The following is a 21,416-nucleotide window of genomic DNA, read 5'->3' as shown; positions in this document are numbered from 1 at the left end:
CAATCTGCTAAGGAAAACTGTTTATTTTCTTTCTGATTACTGTCTCCTGATCTGACCTGGAGATTCTGGCTGGGGGCAGGGGTAATGATATCAAAGGGAGATAGGTAATTGAGGAATGGACAGTTTCAAAGTTGGTGCCAGAGTGATTAAACTGGATTAGACTTTCTAATACCTGCAAGTGACCTGAAAACTATGGAATATACCTGAATGTCAAAAAAGAAGGCGGAAAAGAAATCTGGTGAATAGATCTTAAGTCAGTGCTAGGAGAAGTTCTTTTGAGTGCAAACCACCCATTCAGGTCACCAAACAACTACACACATTACTATGTCAATGGAGATGGCATTGTCTCAATTCTTATACCCTTGGGTTTTTGTTTATTTTCTAGGGGAAATTTTTAATAGAAATGTGTAGTAGTTATGTCTTACAAAGTGGCACATGCCTATAATCCCAGAGATTCTGGAGGCTGAGACAGGAGGATTACAAGTTCAAGACCAACCAGTCTTAGCAATTTAGTGAGATCCTCAGAACTTAAGGATATCCTGTCTTAAAATAAAATATATAAAGGAATATATATGTAGATCAGTAGTAAGACACTCCCAGATTCAATGCCCAGTATCTCCCTACTTAAAAAAAGAACACACGGTATTTAAAAGCATAGATGTTGGCATTGAATATACCTTGCTTTGAACTCTGACCACTTTGATTATTTTCTCTCTGTTTAGTTTCTTCATCAATAGTATGAGGACATTAATGGGTGTAGTTCACATATTTTGGGGTACATTTGCAGCTCACCATAATTCTTCCTTTTGGATACTGCTTTCTGATCTGCAGGGTAAATCACTAAGCTGACTCTCAGCAGTCAGGCCAGCATGACATATTTTTGGCCAGAATGATTGGGCAAAGTGTGATTCCCCTTAGCCAAACTGGAAAGTCAGCATCTCTTTCCCAGGGTGGATCCAAGCATGATTCTACAGTGGTGATTAAAAGCCATTGTCAGGAAATGAGAGGAAGAATGAAACAGAAAGTTCTGAGTGCTTTTGTCTCTAGCTCTAGCTCACTTTCAGGGATACCTTTGTATTTCTATACTGGGGTTCAATGAGATGTCACCTAAATACTTTTTTTTTTTTTTTTTTTTTTGAGAGGAGGTCTTGTTATGTTCCCTAGACTGGTCTCAAACTCATGGGCTCAAATGATCTTTCCACTTTTACCTCCTAAGTAACTGGAAATACAGGCATACACTACATACCTGGCTGCTAAATATGTATTTTAATGTTTTTTTAAAATTTGTTCTTTTAGATATATATGACAATAGAGTACATTTTAACATGAAGCTGGCTGCTCTATTTTAACAATTTCCCCTGTTTTTGCTTACATTGACTTGTATTGGATGGTTGGAATTTTCAAAAGCTTAGATTTAAATCTCAATTCCAGAATTTATTGACAAAGTAACCATGGAAAATCATCTGAACTCTGTCCCAATCTTCTCTTCTGAATTATGAGGACAGAATAATATTCACTCCAAAATAATACTCATGAAGATTAAACAAATCACTGCAGGTTAAAATTATGCCTATCAAATACTACGCCTCAAATACATGTCAGCTATTTTGTTTCATTGAGTTGGTTTCTACAGATTGGAGACAAAAAGAATGTTAACTAATAAAATATATGATTTATAACGTTGTGTAGATTGAAAAAAAAAGTGCATGAAAACATTTTGGCATAAGGTATACCAACTGTGAATTGGTAAACACTATCTGTTTTTACCTGTTGCTTTATTCCTTAGTTATTATATCCATACCATGGTTTGAAATGTGTCCTTCCCAAAGCATGAGTTGGAAACAGTCTCCTGTACAAAAATGTTGAGAGGTTGGGGTCTAATGATAGATGATTTGGTCATAAGGGTGGGTGAATGCCACTATCACAGGAGTGGGTTGGTTATAAAAGGGGGAATTCAGTTCCTCCCCTGCCCCTGTCTCTTATCTTCTCTTTGTCCTGTCATGGGATGACACAATAAAAAAGCCCTCATCAGATGCAGCCCTCAATCTTGGATTTTTCTTCCTCCAGAACTGTGAGCCAATAACATTCTTTTCATTATAAATTACCTAGTCTCTGTTATTCTGTTATACCAGCACAAAATGAAGTAGGATAATTTGACATTCATCTATGGAAGCACTGAGATTATACCAACTACCCATTCTCCACTTTTAATCAGCATGTGGCCAAAGGAACTTAAGGCAAAGGATGATACATGTGTCCAAGGATAATTTTCAGTTTCTGTATCTGTTCATAAATTTATTTATATCTATTTTTGTGAACCTGAGTATAGAATAAAAAGGCATCCATCCACTAAGACACTTTAACAAAACAGATTAAAGCAACTGAAATCAATTTAATTTTTCAAGGACAATTTAAAGAATAAATTCCTCTACTCAGGTGGTTCTCAATTTCATTAATAAAAGAATATTTACAAGTAAGGATCTGACATTACCTTCTAAATAGAAATTAATTTTTCCTGCCAAAGACACATCACATATTAAAGAAAATACTGGTATAAAAATTAGTTTCTTACAGACCCCACATTCTAAATTAGCTTTGGTCATTATAGTACTTTTGTTTTGCCCTCTGTAGCAACATTTTAATAAGTTAACATTAGCCTTCATTTTTATTGTTGGTCTATTCTCATATCATCTAAATTTATATCCTTCAATTATTTACACTGATTTCTTCTAGTTAACTGGAGAATAGTTATTTTCTTTCAAATCTTTACCATTTTAGTGTACGCAACATAATTTAAAAATATTAGTTTAGTTATGCTACAATTATTTAAAAATTTCAAATGATAAATGACATTAGGATACAACTGAACTAAAGCCCATTCATTTAATTTAATTATCAGATGATGTGTTCTCAAATGGATAAGCTTAGTGTTTTCTTTGAAAGGGCAGAGAGAAAAACAGCCTATTTTATATTTAGCATATGGGCATAAAATTTATGGAGTTTCTAGAAATAAGGGACACCAGACTCATTATAAATATGAACTAAGTAAACAAATTGAGTTTGAGAAATATTTTTTCTCTTCATTAATTTATTTTAATCCAATATTCAGTATAAGAAAATTATTGGTACATACAATTTTCTTTAAAATATCATTCTTACTTATTCATGTTTATGACAGCAAACTGTTCTCTTCATTTGAAATATTCTTTACTTCACTTTTCAAATGACTGGTAGCTTTATATTTTTCAGATTTGGCTTAAATGTCATTTCCTTGTAGTGGATTTATAAGGAGGTCTTTTCCTTCTCCCTAAATACCCGATCCTGATCTTTATCAGTACTCTGTTTTAGAGCCTATAAATCAGCTGGAATGTGTATATGAATATTTACTTCCTTATTAGTTCAGACCTCTGTCAATGACAAATGGTAGAGAGCATGGCCATCTTGTTCACCAATGTATAATCAGTGTTAAATGAAACGATCATCACAAAGTAGATGTGTAGAGAAATCTTGGTAGAGATGACAAATGACTACATCCAACTTGATTTATAAATAAATAAATATATGAATGAAAGAAGGAAGCAGAATTCATGCAGAAGACGCATGGCTCATTTTTGTGTAAAAGGCCATCCTTAATGTACAAATGTAAATACATGTCTGACATGCAGCAAAAATCCAGGACATGGATAAATAAATCTGGCAACCATCAACATATAGATGACATTTAAGACTGCAGGAATTCGAGAATCCAGATGGAGTAGCTCATCTAATAGATAATGCAAACTTATGTCAAAATGGGTGTTCCAGAGGTTGTTATATAAGTGAGTTTTTAACGCTTGCTATTTTAATTAATAGTATAATTCAGTGTCTTGATTGACTTTATATAACTTCAGCTTTTCCATCTTCTTGTTTACTACTTTTAACAAGCCTTTAAGTGAAACAGTCTCTTCATCACCTCTCTGAACCAATATATATATATATTCTGTAGAAGCAACAGCATTGCAATTGCTAAGGCTTTTCCTTTGATTTTATGGAAATTTGCAGTCTGATATGTACTTACTGGCGCTATAGTTTGAATGCTCAAGTTCCCTAAACTTCATGCTGAAATATAATCACCATTATAAGATTGTTAAGAAGTGAGACCTTTAAGAAGCGACAAAGCCATGAGGGATCCACCTACACAGGTGGGATTGGTACCATTATATATATTATATAGTGAAATCTGTCCCCTTCTTTCCCTCTCACAATCCATCACAAGCTGACTTGCGAAGCAGGCCCCAGTCTACAGATGCCATCACTTTAATGTTGGACTTTCCAGCTTCCAAAATTGTGAGTCTATAAATTTCTGTTCAATATAAACTACTCAGTTGGGGTGTTGGTATACAAAATGAATTAAGGCAACCACACACACTGGGTATTGAGCATTTGAAATGTGGCTAGTTTGAATTCAGATATGATACAATTAGAAAGTACACACTAGAATTCAAAGATTTAATGTAAAAAATAATATGAAGTATCTCATTAATATTTCAGAAACATTTTATTTTATTCATATTTTGTATATACTAAGTTAAATAAAATTTTTAGTTATTAAAGTTCACTCCTGTTTTTTTTAAGTTTTTTGAAATGGCACCAGCAAACATTTAAAATTGCATGTATGCCTTTCATTGTATTTTGCTGGTCAGTGTTTCCATAGGGCCATTAAATGTTAAGTACTGCATGATCATTGAATAACACTTTTTTCTAATTATTACAACTGTTTAAACATAATTATTTTGATTTCACAGGCAGTTAATATAAGGAATTCTGATTAATTTCTTGCTATTTTTGTAGAAAATTTACAAATTTCAGGAACAAATACTTTAAAAAACAAAGTTGATCATATTGTTTTATGGTATGCATGTGTAAATATGTAATGATGAATCCCACTATTATCTATAATTATAATGCAACAATTAAAAAATTTTAAAAAAGGAAAAAGTGCTTGTCAACTAAAAGGATCATTGGTAACATCATAAAAGGTCATGTTTGTATGTTTATAGTCAAATAAATCTATATTTATCTATCCATGGATAATTTGGTACAGTTCTGTTCACTACTCTCTTAATTTATGCAATAAATTAATTTATCTCAAGTTTATACAATTGAATATATTTTCCTTACAACTCAATTTGGAATTTACTGTTGGAAAACTTTGGAGGACTTCCATATTATGGAAGATAAAATACTGGATTTGAGGTATGGAATTTGAGTTTTAATTCTAGATTAGCCCTTTATTTAGTAGTCCATTTGAGCTACTATACTTTTTTAAAAACATTATTTTCATACCTATAAACTATTAGTCTCAATTAATTTAATGTTAATGTGGGTTCAAATAGTGAAGTATTTTAATAGCCTAATTATAAATTGAATGTAAGTAAGTAAAGAATTTTGTTCTATCATTGGCTTAGCCAATTTCAATTACTGCCATCAATTCTATGAGCACCAGATAATCTATAAATTTACTTTTTTGTAGGATCATGTAAAAACCCTGAGAGATAACCAGAGGTCCTGTGGTAAGCAGCATAATCCTTTTCCCCAAGATATCACACCCTTGTTCTTGGAATCTATGCATATGTTACTTTACATATGGCAAAGCGAAGTTGAGGTGGCAGATGGAATTAAGATTGTTGATCAGCTGACTTTAAGAAAGAGATTATTCTGCATCATCTCCATGGGCTCTGTATTATCTCAAAAGTGTTCAAATGTGGAAAAGGGAGGTAGAAGATTTTATCTGAATGATGTAGTAGGAGAAAGATTAGACCTAATATTGCTTTCTCTAAAGGTGGATAAAGGGTCCCAAGCTAAGGAATATGGATAGTCTTTAGAAACTGGACAAGGCAAGCAACAGATTCTCTCCCAGAATCTGGAGGGTGGAACACAGTCCTGCTGAATCAAATTTTGATTTTAGCCCACTGAGACTTTTCTCATTGTTATAGGCACCAGGAGGGTGGGGGCTGGGGCTGTCTTTTTTTTTTTTTTTTAAACCACCTATAACAGTACTTCCTAGTAGACAGTGCATTTTCTGTTACTGAAGAAGAATAGTGTAGAATGGAAGTCCCCATCTTGCCCCTTCCTTTAGAAATGAAATCCTCTGACTTTGTTAATAAGTAATCAAGAGGCCCAGTTCATTTTCAACCCCAGTTCATTTTCAATTTATCATTTTAATATTTCAGTAGTTGTCACTTATTAATGAATATGTAACATTACTTTATGATTTTATAGACAGAATTTCAGACATGAGTATTGTGTTTGGAAAAGTAGACACTTATTCCTTGGTCCTTTTCTGATGATATAGACCATCAGTTCTAAGGAGAGAAGATAGATCGCTGTTACAGGAGCCTCACTAATGTTCTGTTTCTCCCCTTTGTTGGCTCTGGAATGCCTGATATTCAGCCACCTGATTGAGAGTTAATAAATTCAGTCTACTCTAATATGCCTCTTAAAAATATTCCAGTTATGGTAAAAACAAAGACATCAAATCAGTCTCTTTTATTTTAACAAGACAAAACACCTAGTTAAACCTCTCATTTTTATTTCTAGGTTTGCAATTTACTCAGTACAGTTAACCTTTAAACATATATGGAATATACACAGACAGGATATCAAATAAAATGAAAGATTTCTTGCTTTTAATGTACGGCATTTAAATACTCCTTTATTGCACTATTTATAAAACTGTTTTATAGAACAGTAAAAAGTAAGGGGCTGTTTAAAAAATGTTAATCCTATAATTAATAGTCAGAGGCATACGCTTTCCCCCAGCACAGCACAAGGCACTGATATTCTAAATCTGTCACTCTGAACTTTACAGTAGGAGACAGCCATCTGCCTCCATGCAGCTATATAAAACAAAGGAAGAATATATGCTCTTATGTTTCCCCTGGTGAGATGCAGGATCATTATGATAAAGTAGGCAACAAGCTTTAGCTAATATGAATTAAGACAGCATATGTTGAGGGGAAAAAAGGAACATATTTAGTCAAATTAATTCTATAAGTCAGTGTTATTAGGTGATTGGATAATGGAGGATTTGGTAAAGCAGAATATATGATGTAGTGCTAAGTAAATAGGAAATATGTGTCTGGGTGACCCATTACTGAGTCCTGCACCCTCCCTCCCCCGCAAATCCTCTCTGCGTTTCTGAATCTGGTGCCATTTTAGTTAAGTCCTATACTTTAATTTACACCTCCATTTTGCTGTGAAACATCAAAGTTGTTAAAATAAAATACTTTAACATTCTCTCACAGGCTAAGAATATTAACTGGAAGCAAAAAGGAGCAAGCCTTGTGAAGAAAAAAATCAATTTCCAACACATTTTTGCATCTAGATATCTGTGCAATTGCATTCCCCCCCACCCCAGAATGTCATGTTCTTTAATCAGTTGTGTCTAGATTTTCTGAAATTTGAGTGCTTTTTTTTTTTTTTTTTTTTTTCTTTTTGGTGCAGTTTGGGGATTGAATTCAGGACCTTTCCTGTGCTAGGCAAGTGCCTTTGCTGATCTGCAGCCCCAGCCCTTGAAATTCAAGCCCTTAAATTTACTTTCTATATTTCAGTCTAAGATACAGTTCCTTTTGGGTCACCTAATGTGTTTTCAGTTTAATTTTAGATGGATCATGATAATACCTTCTTTATTAACAAGGTATTAAATCAATACTAATTTCTGTTTTCTCATTTTAGAAATTTTATATTTGAAATAAAACTTTTTCTTTCTGAAATTAAACACACATAGACACACTTTTATACCAGATGAAAAAGTGCAACAATTTAACATTTCTATATTATGCCTTCATATTAGAGTTGATTTTCTAACTAGTGCAGCAATATACATGGTTGTTGAACGTGAACTCTGCAGTCAGCCAAGATTATTTCTAATCCTATTTCTATTATGTACAAGCCTTGTGACCTTGAATGAGTAATATAGCAACTCTAGGCTTTAGAATTCTCATTTGTAAATGGAGGTAATTTAGAAAGCCTACTTCAGCCAGGTTTCTCTGAGGTTAAGTGAAATGTATAAAGCATTCAGAGCAGTGTTTGGTTAAGTCAAAATTCTTCACAGTTATTTGCAAATTTTACTCCTGAAGCGGAAGTTCACATACATACGCTTCCCATCCCCATCATCCCCAATTATACATACATTCCAAGATACCTGAATGGATCTTGAAACCTCAGAAGGCTAAAACCTCAGATGGTACTACCCTCTATAGCTATTGTACTTTTCCCTATACGTACTCACTTGTAAGTAATATCTATCACTGAGCTACATCCCAGCCCTTGAAATTCAAGTACTGCTAAATCTACTTTATGATGATATAACTTAATTTTAATTTATAATTAAATATAATTTTCATTTATAAATGGATCATTCTATAAATAATTAAACAATAATTAAAAGAACAATTAAAACAATATACTGTAATAAAAATTATTTGAATGTGATCCCTCTATTCCATCAAAATATTATTCTACTTTCACTTAAAGAAAGCACTCTATGGCTTCTCTTTGGTACATTCAAATCATCAACATCACAATTTGGTGTTACTATAAGTAAAATAAGGGTTACATGAACATAAGCACTATGATACAAGCAGTAGGTGATTGGATAACATAGATGATCACTAGGTGAGTACTGGGGTAGGTGAAGTATAATGAATGGATACACAGATAAAGGAACGACTCATTCATTCTGGGCAGAATAGGGCATGAACACAAGATTTCAATCTAAAATTTATGCATTGGTTATTTATAGAAATTTTCCTATGATATTTTCTGACCACAGTTCGGCCACGTATAACTGAAAAAAGTGAAACCATGGATAAGGAGGAAGCTAGTATATTTTAGATGTATATTATAGTCAATAAAATATGTATTTAAGAAATTATTTTAATGGTGATCTGTCTGTAAATTCCAATTAATTTGTAGATTATTATCATTAAATAGTGAGAAAATTTCTAAGAAAATTTCTATCTACAAATAGAATAAATATAAATAAATAAAGATGAATATGGAAGATTTAAGGATTTTATCTAAAGTTAAGTTTTCACCAGACAGTTGACACACTTTGAATCTGGCATATAATATTGTTTATTGAAATCTGCACTTAAAATTTGTGGCATCTGGGCAAGATCGCTAATTCTATAAAAAGTAATTCATGTTACCAGATTCCTGAATTTTGGGCCTTTTTCAAATATTAAAACATGAGTCTGGATTCTAAGGAGCATACTATTACAAATTTTATTTTAGGCCTTAGGTTAAAATCACAAACCTACTCTTGGTATTCTTTATGACTGAAAGAAGACAGGTACTTTCTTCAAATGTAAGTAGTAAATGATTAAAATAAATACTATTTTTCATTTAAAAAAATAATTTCTAATTTTGAAAATGCACATCACATTATACTGTTACATTGTGTTAGATGGAAGCAGGTCCCCAGAAAAAGAGGCAAAAATATAAAATTTCAGACAATAATCTATGATAACTCATAGGCTAAAAATAATACTGATGTATGGATTTTGTTTTGCGTATTAAATTCCTTGTATATTACCAAATTAAAGTGTGTTTTAGAAATGCAATTTTAAACCAGTGATAATTATTAATAAAATATTGGCCATAGATTCTGATTATTATGTAGAATACTGGTGTTTAGCAAAACATTATCACCCAATAGTAGTTCTTAAAATATTATAATTTAACAGGAAAAACAGTTAAAGTATACACGGTAAAAAGTGATTAATAATATAGAAAAATTTTTCCAACAATGAATATAGGGCAGAATTCTAATTCTTTCTCTGAGGTCAGTTTCCTATGTTCTCAAAAAACCGAATACAATGAAATCTGAGTCAAGCCTTAGGTTTAACTCTAGATAATCCTGAGTTTCTGTTCTTTTTGAGGAAAGTGTGGGTTGTTTTCTGAAGCGTCAAAACTACTAAGTGAGGAGTTAAAGGATGAAGAATCACAGATATTAGGGTAGGAAGAAATGATTACTTTGAGGGTCTCTAATACTCTGTCTCTAATACTTGTGAGGAGGTAAACTCACATTCAGACATTAAAATATGAAAGCATATTTGAAGGAAAGTTAGAAGATTTTATCTGGTACAAAATTAAAGAAAATGTCCTCTAGGTATTTCAAATGGCTAATTGTGGTGCTAAAAGAGTTTTACAACTCATATTTTTTCCCCTATACTTGTACTCATAGAATGTAACATAGTTGGTCTCAATTATAGCAGAAGACAAACCTTGTGATATTTTTCAGAACATGAAGTGTTCACCCAAATGTCAAGCTACAGTGTAATTTGTCTTCAAAAATATTTTACAGTTAAAGAATAGACTTTAAGAATATTTATATGATATTTTAATGTGAATACAATAATAAACTTTGCATTTCTATGTTTTTTGATATATTTGTTTGCTTACTTCTCTATATATTACAATATTTCTCCACATAACTAGGGTCTATGGGAAGAGGAGTTGGATAACATAAATAGGTAACTTTGAATTAGCTTCAGAGCATCATCCCCCATTTTAGCATTTAAAAGGGAATTATTCAATATAATCTTGGATAAATAATGAAATTCTCTGTGATGTAAATCATAATCTAGTAATAATCCTCATTCCCACTTCCCTAATTTAGAACTACTGATTAACTTCACATAGACAACAGTGACACTTTTCAGCTATCAGTGCAGGACCAAGTAGCACACGATGACCTAATACATTTGTACTGTGCCCAAGGCGTTTCTGACTTTACTTGCCCAACACTGATCTAATTAACTGAAAACCTCTTAGGAGTCTATTAGCTGTTGACAATAGGGATTCTTAAAAAATTCATAAATAGCTCCACTAATACTGAGACCATAATCTTAGGCACCAAAAAACAATGTGCTGTTTTTTAACACCAAAATATTTTAAAGATGGGGATCTGTTTATGAAATATAAAAACTCAGTGATTTAATTAACAATTAAGCAATGTAAATAGTATTGGAACTTGATTATGTCCATGGCAACAAAGGAACGATTCACCATTATTTTAGAAGTAACAACATAAATAACGTAACACCATATCTGAATTTTAACTCCTATTTTATGTGGAAATTGAAAATGTATATTGAAGGCATTCTTAATGTAAACAAAACAAAACAAAAGCTTAGGCTTGCTTCTGAAGTATTAAACTGGAAGTATTCTATGAGAATTCATTTAAAAATAAAACTATAGATGTTTCTTGCTTATGCTAGTATCCAGCTGTAGACTTCCAATGTGTTTCGATTTTCTTCTACTGGCTTAAGACGTTTGCAAAAGGAATAGAGAAATGTAAGGGATTACCTTTTTCACAGAAACGGCCTGTAAAATGTAGTGGACAGTCACACTGGAAGGAAATGACAGTGCTTGACAGGAAGAGGGGGTGGCAAGTGCCTCCATTGTGGCACTCATTTTCCTGGCAGACAGGTGGCGCAGCTGGAGAGAGGCTGAGGGAAGAACATCTGGAATCGGTCACTTGCATCATAACAGAAAGAACAACGGAGGTCATTGGAGACAGATCTTGAGATCTGTGATTTAGAGACAGACAAAAAAAACAAAAAAAAAAACAATGTAAGTAAAAGCTCTTGGAACTTACATAGAGATAATAGGAAATTTGGTTTAAAATAAGAGGGAATACACGCTTACGGGTGCACACACGTTGATCCAAGGTTTACTGAAGGCAAATAAGATGGTCATTTTATGTGTTGAAAACATCTGAGTCACAGAGTGCAACCTTGAGTGATTTATGAAGGTCTTGTTGTGTACTGGTTCTGAGAAGCTAAATAATTGTCTCTAAAGTAGTCAGAAACTTGGTTTAGGCCTTTGTAAAGGCTTACAAAGGCTTACAAGCACATTCTGTTATAGAAAAGATTAAACTTTTTGCCTAACACAGTCTCTCTTCAACTATTTCAAATCTTATGAGCCTAAGATCAAAAGTGAGGCCATTTTGCATTTTGATGTTAAAATTGTTTGAACTTGAGTTATTTCTAGGTTGATTGCATTTCTCAAGGGGACTTGTATTTATTTCTAGAAGTTATCCAATTGGTACCTTAGAAATGCCCAGAAGGATTCCCTAATTTCTTCATAAATATTACTACCAGTTTATTTTTTTTCTTCCTAAATAAATAACAAAACAATGAAAATTTCCCTCTGAACTACATTGAAATTCCTTACCTTTACATTCAAAGTCCCTAGGCAATCTAATTCCTCTTTGCTCCTCCAGTTCACCATAGAATGATACCTAATAAAAGCTTTAAATTCTCTCAAACCAAATGTGAGTGTATTCTCTAAGGACTCTATACTTCCCTCATTGGGGAAACTTGTTCAAACCATTCTATGTGCATGATTGTTCCTTTCATCTTACTGAGATTTCGCCTAAGTGCTACGTCCACACCTGAATTATTTCTTTTAGTCTTCTCAGTTGCCGTTAGCCAGTCAAGATAAAGCTGATGATTCTCCCAGCTGTAAAGTCCTAGCGGTGGTCTAGCAAATGACTTTTTTGCTAGCGATGGTGTAGAGCACATTGCCATGTGCTCATGTAGTTATTTTATATCAGACTTTCCTATTAGGCTATACGTAATCATAGTAAATATTTTTTAAACATTTGAATTATTGTCTTTAGCATGCTATATACTCTTTGGGAAACAGTGATTCTGGAATTTTCACTTAATATAATCATGAGAGAATTATCTTTTTAACATAAAAATCTTACTGCAATAAAAATACTCAACAACTTTTCTGAGTAAATATTTACTTTGTACATTGTCTTAAAAATAAAACCTTAGCAAAGGAGATTAATTTTAAGATGCACTAACTGAGGCTGAGGTTGTGTCAATGATAGAGTGTTTACCTGGCACGTGTGAGGCTCTGGGTTCAATTCTCAGCACCACATACAAATAAATAAATTAAATAAAGGTCCATCAATGACTAAAAACATATTTTTTTTTTAAAAAAAAAAGATGCACTGACTGACATCAGAGATTTAAAATACACATTTTTTTGTATCTACCAAGTGTACTAATGTCAACTTATTAACATAAAAGAGATGAAAATGAAATAGACAATAATCTATAAAAAGGTTTTGCTGATGTAATATTAATGTAAAGATTAGTTCTTTATTTTTATAATCCTTTTATAGCCTGAAATTGTTCCTTCCAGAATTCATCCCAGATTTGTAACAATATGTTTATTTTTATGACTGTTTGAGCCTGATTCTCTTCTTTTACCTCTAGATTGCAATCTCCATAGAGGATGGATGGATGGATCACCTCTGCTCTTTCCTTCATTTTATCCCTAAACAACAATGCTTGACTCCCTAGCAGGTTTTCTGGGAAATATTTTATACATGGATTTGAACCTTTTTTTTTTTTTCGTAAACATGCAATATACCACACTACTAATTAGAAAAATGGCTAGTAAAAAAATAATTTTATAATCCTAGGATTAATTTCATAACTCTATGATATGACTTTTTAGTTTTATAAATAATATAAACTCTTCACATTTAACTTTGTCTGTTTTTTTCTCTTGCAGGCTTAGCACAATTTCTCCTATTTATACTCACTATATAGGTATGTCCCTCTAAGGTAACTTTCCTCAAGTGTAATGGCAATGATAATATGAATTACCTGAGATTTATTGCTGAGTACTCCATGTTCTAATTTAATTTCTAGTTTTAGTGTTTCTGAGTGATTTCACCATTTAGTCTAACACTTGCCATGGAATTCATGAACTGCAGTCAATCACCTCTTTCTGAGGAATAAATTAGACTGAATTAAATGTCACTACTTCCCTCTCATACTGTGGCTGCTCAGGGAGTCTGTGTCTCACCTGAAAGAATCAATATGTTGCACATTTTAGTTGTTAACTGATTACACAAAATAATTACTATCAATTGATCCATCAATTAAAATATCAGCATCATAAATCAAATTTTGAAAGCAGCACTAATCAGATACATTCTATGTTATAAAGATTAGATTACATATCTGCTATATCAGTATGGCTAGTTCTTGATTTTCAGCAGTTTTTATGAGTTATAAATTATGGCATGAATTTACCTACATTAGAATTTAAAATGAAAATAAAATTAATTTGATCTGTTATATATTTTAAAAGAAAGATTTATTCTGATGGCCACATTTTTACTTATTTTTACATAAAGATAAATAGCTTAAAAATATCAAGTTAATATTGAGGTTTGGCCATAATAATATAATTAATATTAAAGTTACAAATCTTTTCTATTCTAGAAATTATGAAAGTATGAGAGCTTTGAAAGAGATCAAGGTTTGAAACTTTCAAAATTATTTTTAAAGGCATAATGTTATTAAAATTGAAGTTCTTTTCCTTTCTTATATAAGTTTTTGATTTATTCTGTGTCCAAAATAATCAGTATGAAAACTTTGATTGCTTCTGGATAACTTTGTACAAGGGTGTAGAAATGTACCACCCATTGTTATAATGAGATGTAACCTCTCAAGAACTTTTTCTAAATGATTTCATTTCTGAATATCATGCTTATTTCATTCAAAACCAAGCCTGATCATTAGGAAAAAACATGTAGATAGGATAGATTTCCAATCATGTTGTAGAGATCTAATTGGAACCAGAAAGAAGGATGCATACTCATTGTCTTCATCCCAGGTCTATCCTTCCAGGGGATTCTACAGAATCGCTGAGTTGCCAAGATGTAGAAAACCACGGGGCTAAAAAGTTGCTTTGCTTCAGCCTAGGGATTCTGATCATTGGCAACTGACTTTGTCACTTTTAGGTAGATACTTGTCTGTCTTCAAATTCTGAAAAAGATTAGCGGGCTCATTCAGATGTGTGAATTCTGGGAACTCTGCTTCACAGTAGAGATATAAGAGAATTTTTGGAATGACGATGTGATATTAAAATAGAAATGAAGAAACTCAAGTAGAAAATTATTGATCTTAGGGCTCTGAATAGGTAAGAATGGAAGTCTGAAAAATTGTTAGATTTTAGAAAGTGGTAAAATAAATAAAATAAAAAACTTGTACTTCATGCAAAGTAGCATAGATAAAGAAAATTTTTTAAAACACCTCCCTGCCCCCATTGCCTTTTAGCATTCACTCCTCACCACATCCCTCAGCCCAGCCCTAGGCACCTTAAATTGACTTTCTATCCTATAGATTTGCCTATATTTAACATTTCATATCAATGTAATCATCTAATATGTAATCTTCATGCTGGCTTTTTACTTCGACTAGTGTTTTCATAATGATATATATATTATAACTTTATATTTTAGTGATTGTAAGCAACATTATTATGTACATTAATATTCAAATTTTTGTCTGGGTGTATGTTTTTATTTGGGATATATTTAGAAATATAATTGTTGGATCATATATTTTATGTTCAAAATTTTCAGCCACAGAAAATTTATTTTACAAAAAGGCTTCACCATTTTACATTTTTACCAGCAAATATGAATGCAGGCTTCTCCACATCCTTTCCACATACTTGATGGATTATTATTGTTATTATAAAATTATTAGCAACAGAAGAGTTCCTTTGATCAAAATTTCTGCCTTTCTTCTACCTTCTAGCCATGACATCATAAATTCTCAGAAGTGGTATGTGCATTTATACTCTTACGGAATTTACCAAATTTCTCTCAAAATAGTTGCTACAATTCATGTAGTGAGAGATTTTACCATATTTGTGATAATCCAAATGAAGAATTGTATTATTAAGTTTAAATTTTCAGCAGGTACCAAAAAGTAATTACTTGCTCTTTTTTCAAATCATGTTTATTCATTTATACATGTGGTAGGAAGAATAATGCTCCCCCAAATTAAAAATGATTTTCTGAATTGGCATAACTAGGGTCTCTTACATTTTCCTGGAGTAATGGCAAAGGAGCTGCTATGAAGAACTCCCCTTAAGAGTGGTACTCACAAAAGAATGTGGCTGCTTATCCATCTTCCTAAGTTATCTGTTTCTCTACTTACATGTGATCAATTTTCATACCTATAAACATATACACTTAACTTGTGTTTAACACATCTTTATGTATATCTACATCTAACACTATAACTTTATTTTTTAATCTCCTACACTATTTCTGTAGTGTTTCTCAGTGGTCAGGCCCTCAGTTTTCACACATGATATCTCATAACACCTAATATTGTCCTAGTGATGGTTGCTAACATTAATAAATTCAGAAAAAAATTCAATTTCTGCTTTAACTTTCAAAATTCTAAAAACATCAGAATAGCCCAAAGATAGCTAGACATATTGAAAATAGCTTCGAAAGTTTAAATTACCATTCTCAGCTCTAACATTTTATATTGTTTTAGTTTGATCAAATAACTTTGAAAATCATTAATCATTGTGAATTTTATCTGGGAGCAAAACAACAGATTCGCTATTTAAAATATATTCAACTGACATTTTTATATTAAAAGAAGAAATATGTAAAATTACTGGTATACATGTAAAATTCTCATTTGTCAACCAAAAGAATAATTAAATATGAAAACAACAAATTATATATGGGAAAATTGACCTAAACAAACATGATTCCAGGTATTACTCCTCTTATTTTGATTCATATTTTTTGAGTGCTGGGTATTGAACACAGTGTCTTACTCATGCTAAAGACACATACTCTTCACTGAGATGCATCCCAGTCCTTCTCTTTTTGAGAACATAGTGTTATATAATAGGATAAGAATTATAACTTAACAACTAATTCAGGAGTATTTAACATTTTACTAAACTCACTCAAACAAGATACTGTGAATTTAATAGATCTTCTTTTCACATTTTACTAATTTTTCCCACTAGAATGCATTTCTTATTCTCACAGTCTTCTATTCTTTAGCTATAACATATTTATATGCAATAGACCACAGCATTAAACCACAAGCATTCTCACATAGTCAATGTTCAACACATCGCTGTTGGGCATCCCAGACCCCAGTGCGTCTTAGGCCACTGGGACTTAGAATTTAAGGGGTTATCGTGGAAAAGTAGTCTCTTTTGATAGATTCTTATCTCCCCTCCTTGTACCAGCTCTCTTAGTTCTTGATCAGAGAGAACATTCAACCTCTCTGAATTTTGATGCCAGAGGCCAAACCTAGCTGAGAATGAGATTAATATTTCATGATTGTACACCAAATCGGGAAGTAGAAGAAACTCTGGATTTTTTCCCCTCTTCTTTCCTTATTTTAAATTCTATACCCATCCTCCTCTTCTCATGAACTAGTAAAACAGCCTCAAACTTTCATCATTTATATGTTCAAATTTCCCTTTTCTCATCTCCAACATCAGTTCCCAACTCTTCTAATCTATTCTTCTCATTACATATCATACTTTTTCTTCTTCTATTATTTCCATATCCAAAGATATTCCAAAGCAAAGCTTACACTACTTTTTTATTTGGTTTCATCTTACTTTTCACTTTTATTGACCTCCAGTGACTCTCTCTATATATAATGCAATGATATTCACTGTAATATTTATGATTTTAAAAGTTGAAACAAATGTTTATCAATAGAGAATGTGGTATATAAAATATATTCTAACCACATTTTAGTGTAATATTTTTAAAATTTCATGCTTTGTAACTTTCATATACTAGCATTCCCGGGAAGCACTTCAACCTTGAAATCACTCCCCTGCCTTTTTTTTTTTTTTAAGACACAATTTATAGTCACTATCTCTACATTTATTTTGGATTTTCCCTAGACATAATTAATGTGTCAACATTATATATATGCCAAATTAATGAAATAATACAAAAATCCCTCAAATGTTATAGAAGTATCTAGAGCTAGTATCCTTATTGGTATTTTCTTCCAAATTAAATATCTCAAGAGGTAAGAACTCAGTCTTCCATTTGTACAAATAATATCTAGATATAAAAGCATGTAATTTAGTTTTTATTCTTTACCAGTTTTTAATATCAAATTGTGTCAGTTAAAAGTAATGCTGGGCGCAATGGTGCAAGCTTGTAATCTCAGAAGGAGGCTGAGGCAGGAGGATCTTGGGTTCAAAGCCGGCCTCAGCAAAAGTGAGGTGCTAAGCAATTCAGTGATACCCTTCTCTAAATAAAATACAAAATAATGCTGGGGATGTGGCTCAGGGGTTGTGTGCCCCTGAGTTCAATCCCTGGTACTAAAAAAAAAAAAAAAAATGAGCAATGCAATCTTCTAAACCTCAGGGCCTTGACAACACAGATGTTTATTTCTGTTCATGTCAAGTTCGGTCAGTATAGGTCATAGGGTGGGTGGAGTTCTGCTCCCTTGTCATTTGATGGCATTCAAGCATCTCAGGATACAGGAATTGTCACCCCCAGCATATGGTTTCTGAGGTATCCTTCAGTGTCACACCTAAATACCTAAATACTAGGCATTATGAAAAAGCTAAGGGAAGAAGGGATTGTAAGAAAATTTATTCCCTCTCATTTCATTGATGAGAACTTAGACATGTGGTCAAGTCCACCACCTATTGGGAACTTGGAAAGTCTTGTAGCTATGTCTTAGGAAGGTGAAAAAATAAGTTGGCCTATACAGCCAACTCTTGCCATGGAAATCACACTAAAAATATTGCTATTAAATAAAACTAAAACAAACAAACAAAAACCCCTGCTTGCATGTTTTTGGCTTCACTTTCAGTTACAAAATATCTTAGGGATCTATTATTGTCATATATATGTAAAACTTAGAAATTTTAATGAAAGACTTTCTTAGTGTAGATGAATCACAATGTTTTGAATCATTTCTCTATTGATAAATATTTAGTTTGTTTCAACTTTTAAAATCATAAATATTACAGTGAATATCATTGCATAAATGCTTTAGGAATATATATTAAATTTGTGCAATAAATAGAGGTGAAATTCCTTATGTTACATAAGTGTCCAGTTTGTATTTTAATAGATATTCCATGAAAGTCTATATAACATGAAACTCTCCAAATAGTTTTTGAGAATGAATTTCCCCAGTTTTTATCAAAACTAAATGCTATCTTGGTTTAAATAGTTACATATCTGATGAGTGAGAATTACAAGAATGGATAACCCCACTGTTGCTTCAACTTCTATTTTAATTTTTGATGTATTACCTGTCATTCATTTTGTCAGTTTAGTTGTTTTGGATTGCAGGAATATGTACTTTCCTCACGTCTTCAAGTCGGTTGTCTGCTTTTACTTCTAAATTTAGAGAAGACAATTATATATCATAGAGACTGATACATTATTATATCATTTCAGTGGATATTTCTTGCTCTTTCTGTGCAGTTTGTAATGTCTTTGATGTTTTCTTCTTTCATTGTTCCTGTTGAAAATTTATTTGTTGACTTCAATTATTCTTCCTTTCCAGGAAACTAATCTTTGTTATCTGGACATTTTTGATAAGTTCCCTTTGTATTTCTCTTTTTCTTTTCTTTTCTTCTTTTTATTTTGTCTTAATGGATTTTCACTATTCTCTGTTAAGATATAAAATTATTTTTATTCATCTAAGTTAGATTTATTTCAAAGGGCTTTTTAAATTGGAGTATTTATGTTTTTCAACTATTTTGAGAAAATGTTAATTCTCTCATATTCACCCTATAATTTTTTTTCTATGTGCTATTATTACATGAAATTAAATTTCCCCATTTTACCCTTTTTAAGAGCTTCTTTGCAATCCTACTGGTTTCTTTCTCTCTCCTCTATGTTCATAAAAGTTTCAGATATACTAGCTTGTTCATTAATTCTCTCTGCAGCTTTGTCTAGTTGTTTAACTTGACTCTTTAAAAATATAACTTACATGTTTTTATTTTTTTAATATTTATTTGTCCATCTTTTAAAATTCTACTCAGTTTTTGTGTATATTTTCTCCTACATATATTTCATTTTCTCTTTTTATTTCTTTAAATAACCAAGCAAAAAATTTTTATTCTCTCTCTGACAAAAGAAGTATCTGGTCTTTGCATATCTAAGCCACTTCTTCCTCCTTTCTGCTCACGCTTATCTTACTTTTTGTTTGTTTGTTTGTTTGTGTTTTTTGTTTTTAATTTTACAGGTGTTTTGCCATTTTTCACTGTGGACTCAAATTCCTTGAAATTTTATCTGTGAAAAAAAATTTAAGACTAGTGTATGACATTTCTTTAAAGAGTATTTATTTTCCTTGGTTCACCTCATGAGAAAAATTTCAACTTGGAAATATTATAAAATATTTTCTCTTTCATTTTTTTTCATAAACTGGGGATTTATCCCAAGAAAACTTTATCACTGAGCTACATCCCCAGCCCATTCTTAATTTTTTTTAAATTTGTTTTTTTTTTTTTTAGATACACATAGCAAGAGAAAGTATTTTGACATATTATACATATTTGGAGTTCCCCAGTCGTGTATTCATATAAAAACATGGGAAAATTATGTCCTATTCATTCTACTGTTTTTCCTGTTTCCATACTCTCTCCCTTTCCTTCCTTCTGCTTTGTCTAATTCAGTAAACTTCTGTTCTCCTCTGCCTCCCTTATTGTGTGTATACACATAATGGAGAGGATATTTGTCCTTTGATTTTTTGAGATTGATTTATTTCACTTAACATGGTAGTCTCTAGTTTCTTGGCAAATGCCATAATTCCATTCTTCTTGGCTGAGTAATATTCCATTGCATATATATACCACATTTTCTTTATCCATTAATCTGTTGAAAGGCATCTAAGTTGGTTCCATAGCTTAGCTATTGTGAATTGAGCTGCTATAAACATTAATTGGGCCGTGTTACTGTAGTGTGCTGATTTTAAGTCCTCTGGGTATATGCCAAGGAGTGAGGCAGGGTCTTGCTCAGTTGCTGAGGGTTGTGAACATGGAATTCTTCTGTCTCCTAAGTCACTGAGATTACAGATTTACACCCCATGCCTGGCTTTCTTTAAGATGTTTTAAAGATATAATCAATATAAATTTGGGCCAGTTTGTTCTTATAAACAATTGGGATTTTTTTTCCCCCTCATACTTCATGGTGAGGTACAGTCCTGAAACTGATATTTTCTTTCCTATTTTTCTTCTCTCTTTTCCCTTTCCTTTTCTTTCTTCCTTCTTTCTTTTTTCTTTCTTTTCTTTTTTTTTTTTTGGCTGTAAAGATTTTGTTTATTTTCTTTACACCATTCAAGTTATTTAAAACTTTTTTTCCAATAAAAAATAATTTTATTATTGACATAATTGGATTTGTTTTCTTTCTTTGGTTTGATTTTAATTTTAACTGACAATAATTGTATAAATTTATCAATAATAGTATAAATAATTGTGATATTTCACCACCTGTTTACATTGTGGAATTATCAAATCAGGCTAATAATCATGCCACTTCAAAAATGAATGTAGCATTTCTTTGTAGTGAGAAA

The 21,416-nt window shown here is 31.9% G+C and overlaps 1 protein-coding gene across 1 annotated transcript in view; it reads right to left on the bottom strand.

The window, feature by feature from the left end:
* Window positions 1-21,416, bottom strand: part of Eys (EGF-like photoreceptor maintenance factor) — a 1,514,165-nt gene that overhangs the window by 433,666 nt on the left and 1,059,083 nt on the right. The window contains 1 exon segment of the mRNA XM_077109730.1: window positions 11,356-11,579. Within this exon segment, the coding sequence (XP_076965845.1) occupies window positions 11,356-11,579 (224 nt within the window).

Source organism: Callospermophilus lateralis, chromosome 6 (genome assembly GCF_048772815.1).
Source record: "Callospermophilus lateralis isolate mCalLat2 chromosome 6, mCalLat2.hap1, whole genome shotgun sequence".
Lineage (NCBI taxonomy): Eukaryota > Metazoa > Chordata > Mammalia > Rodentia > Sciuridae > Callospermophilus > Callospermophilus lateralis.
The sequence above is the reverse complement of the archived record's forward strand: the minus strand, read 5'-3'. Positions and strand labels throughout refer to the sequence as shown.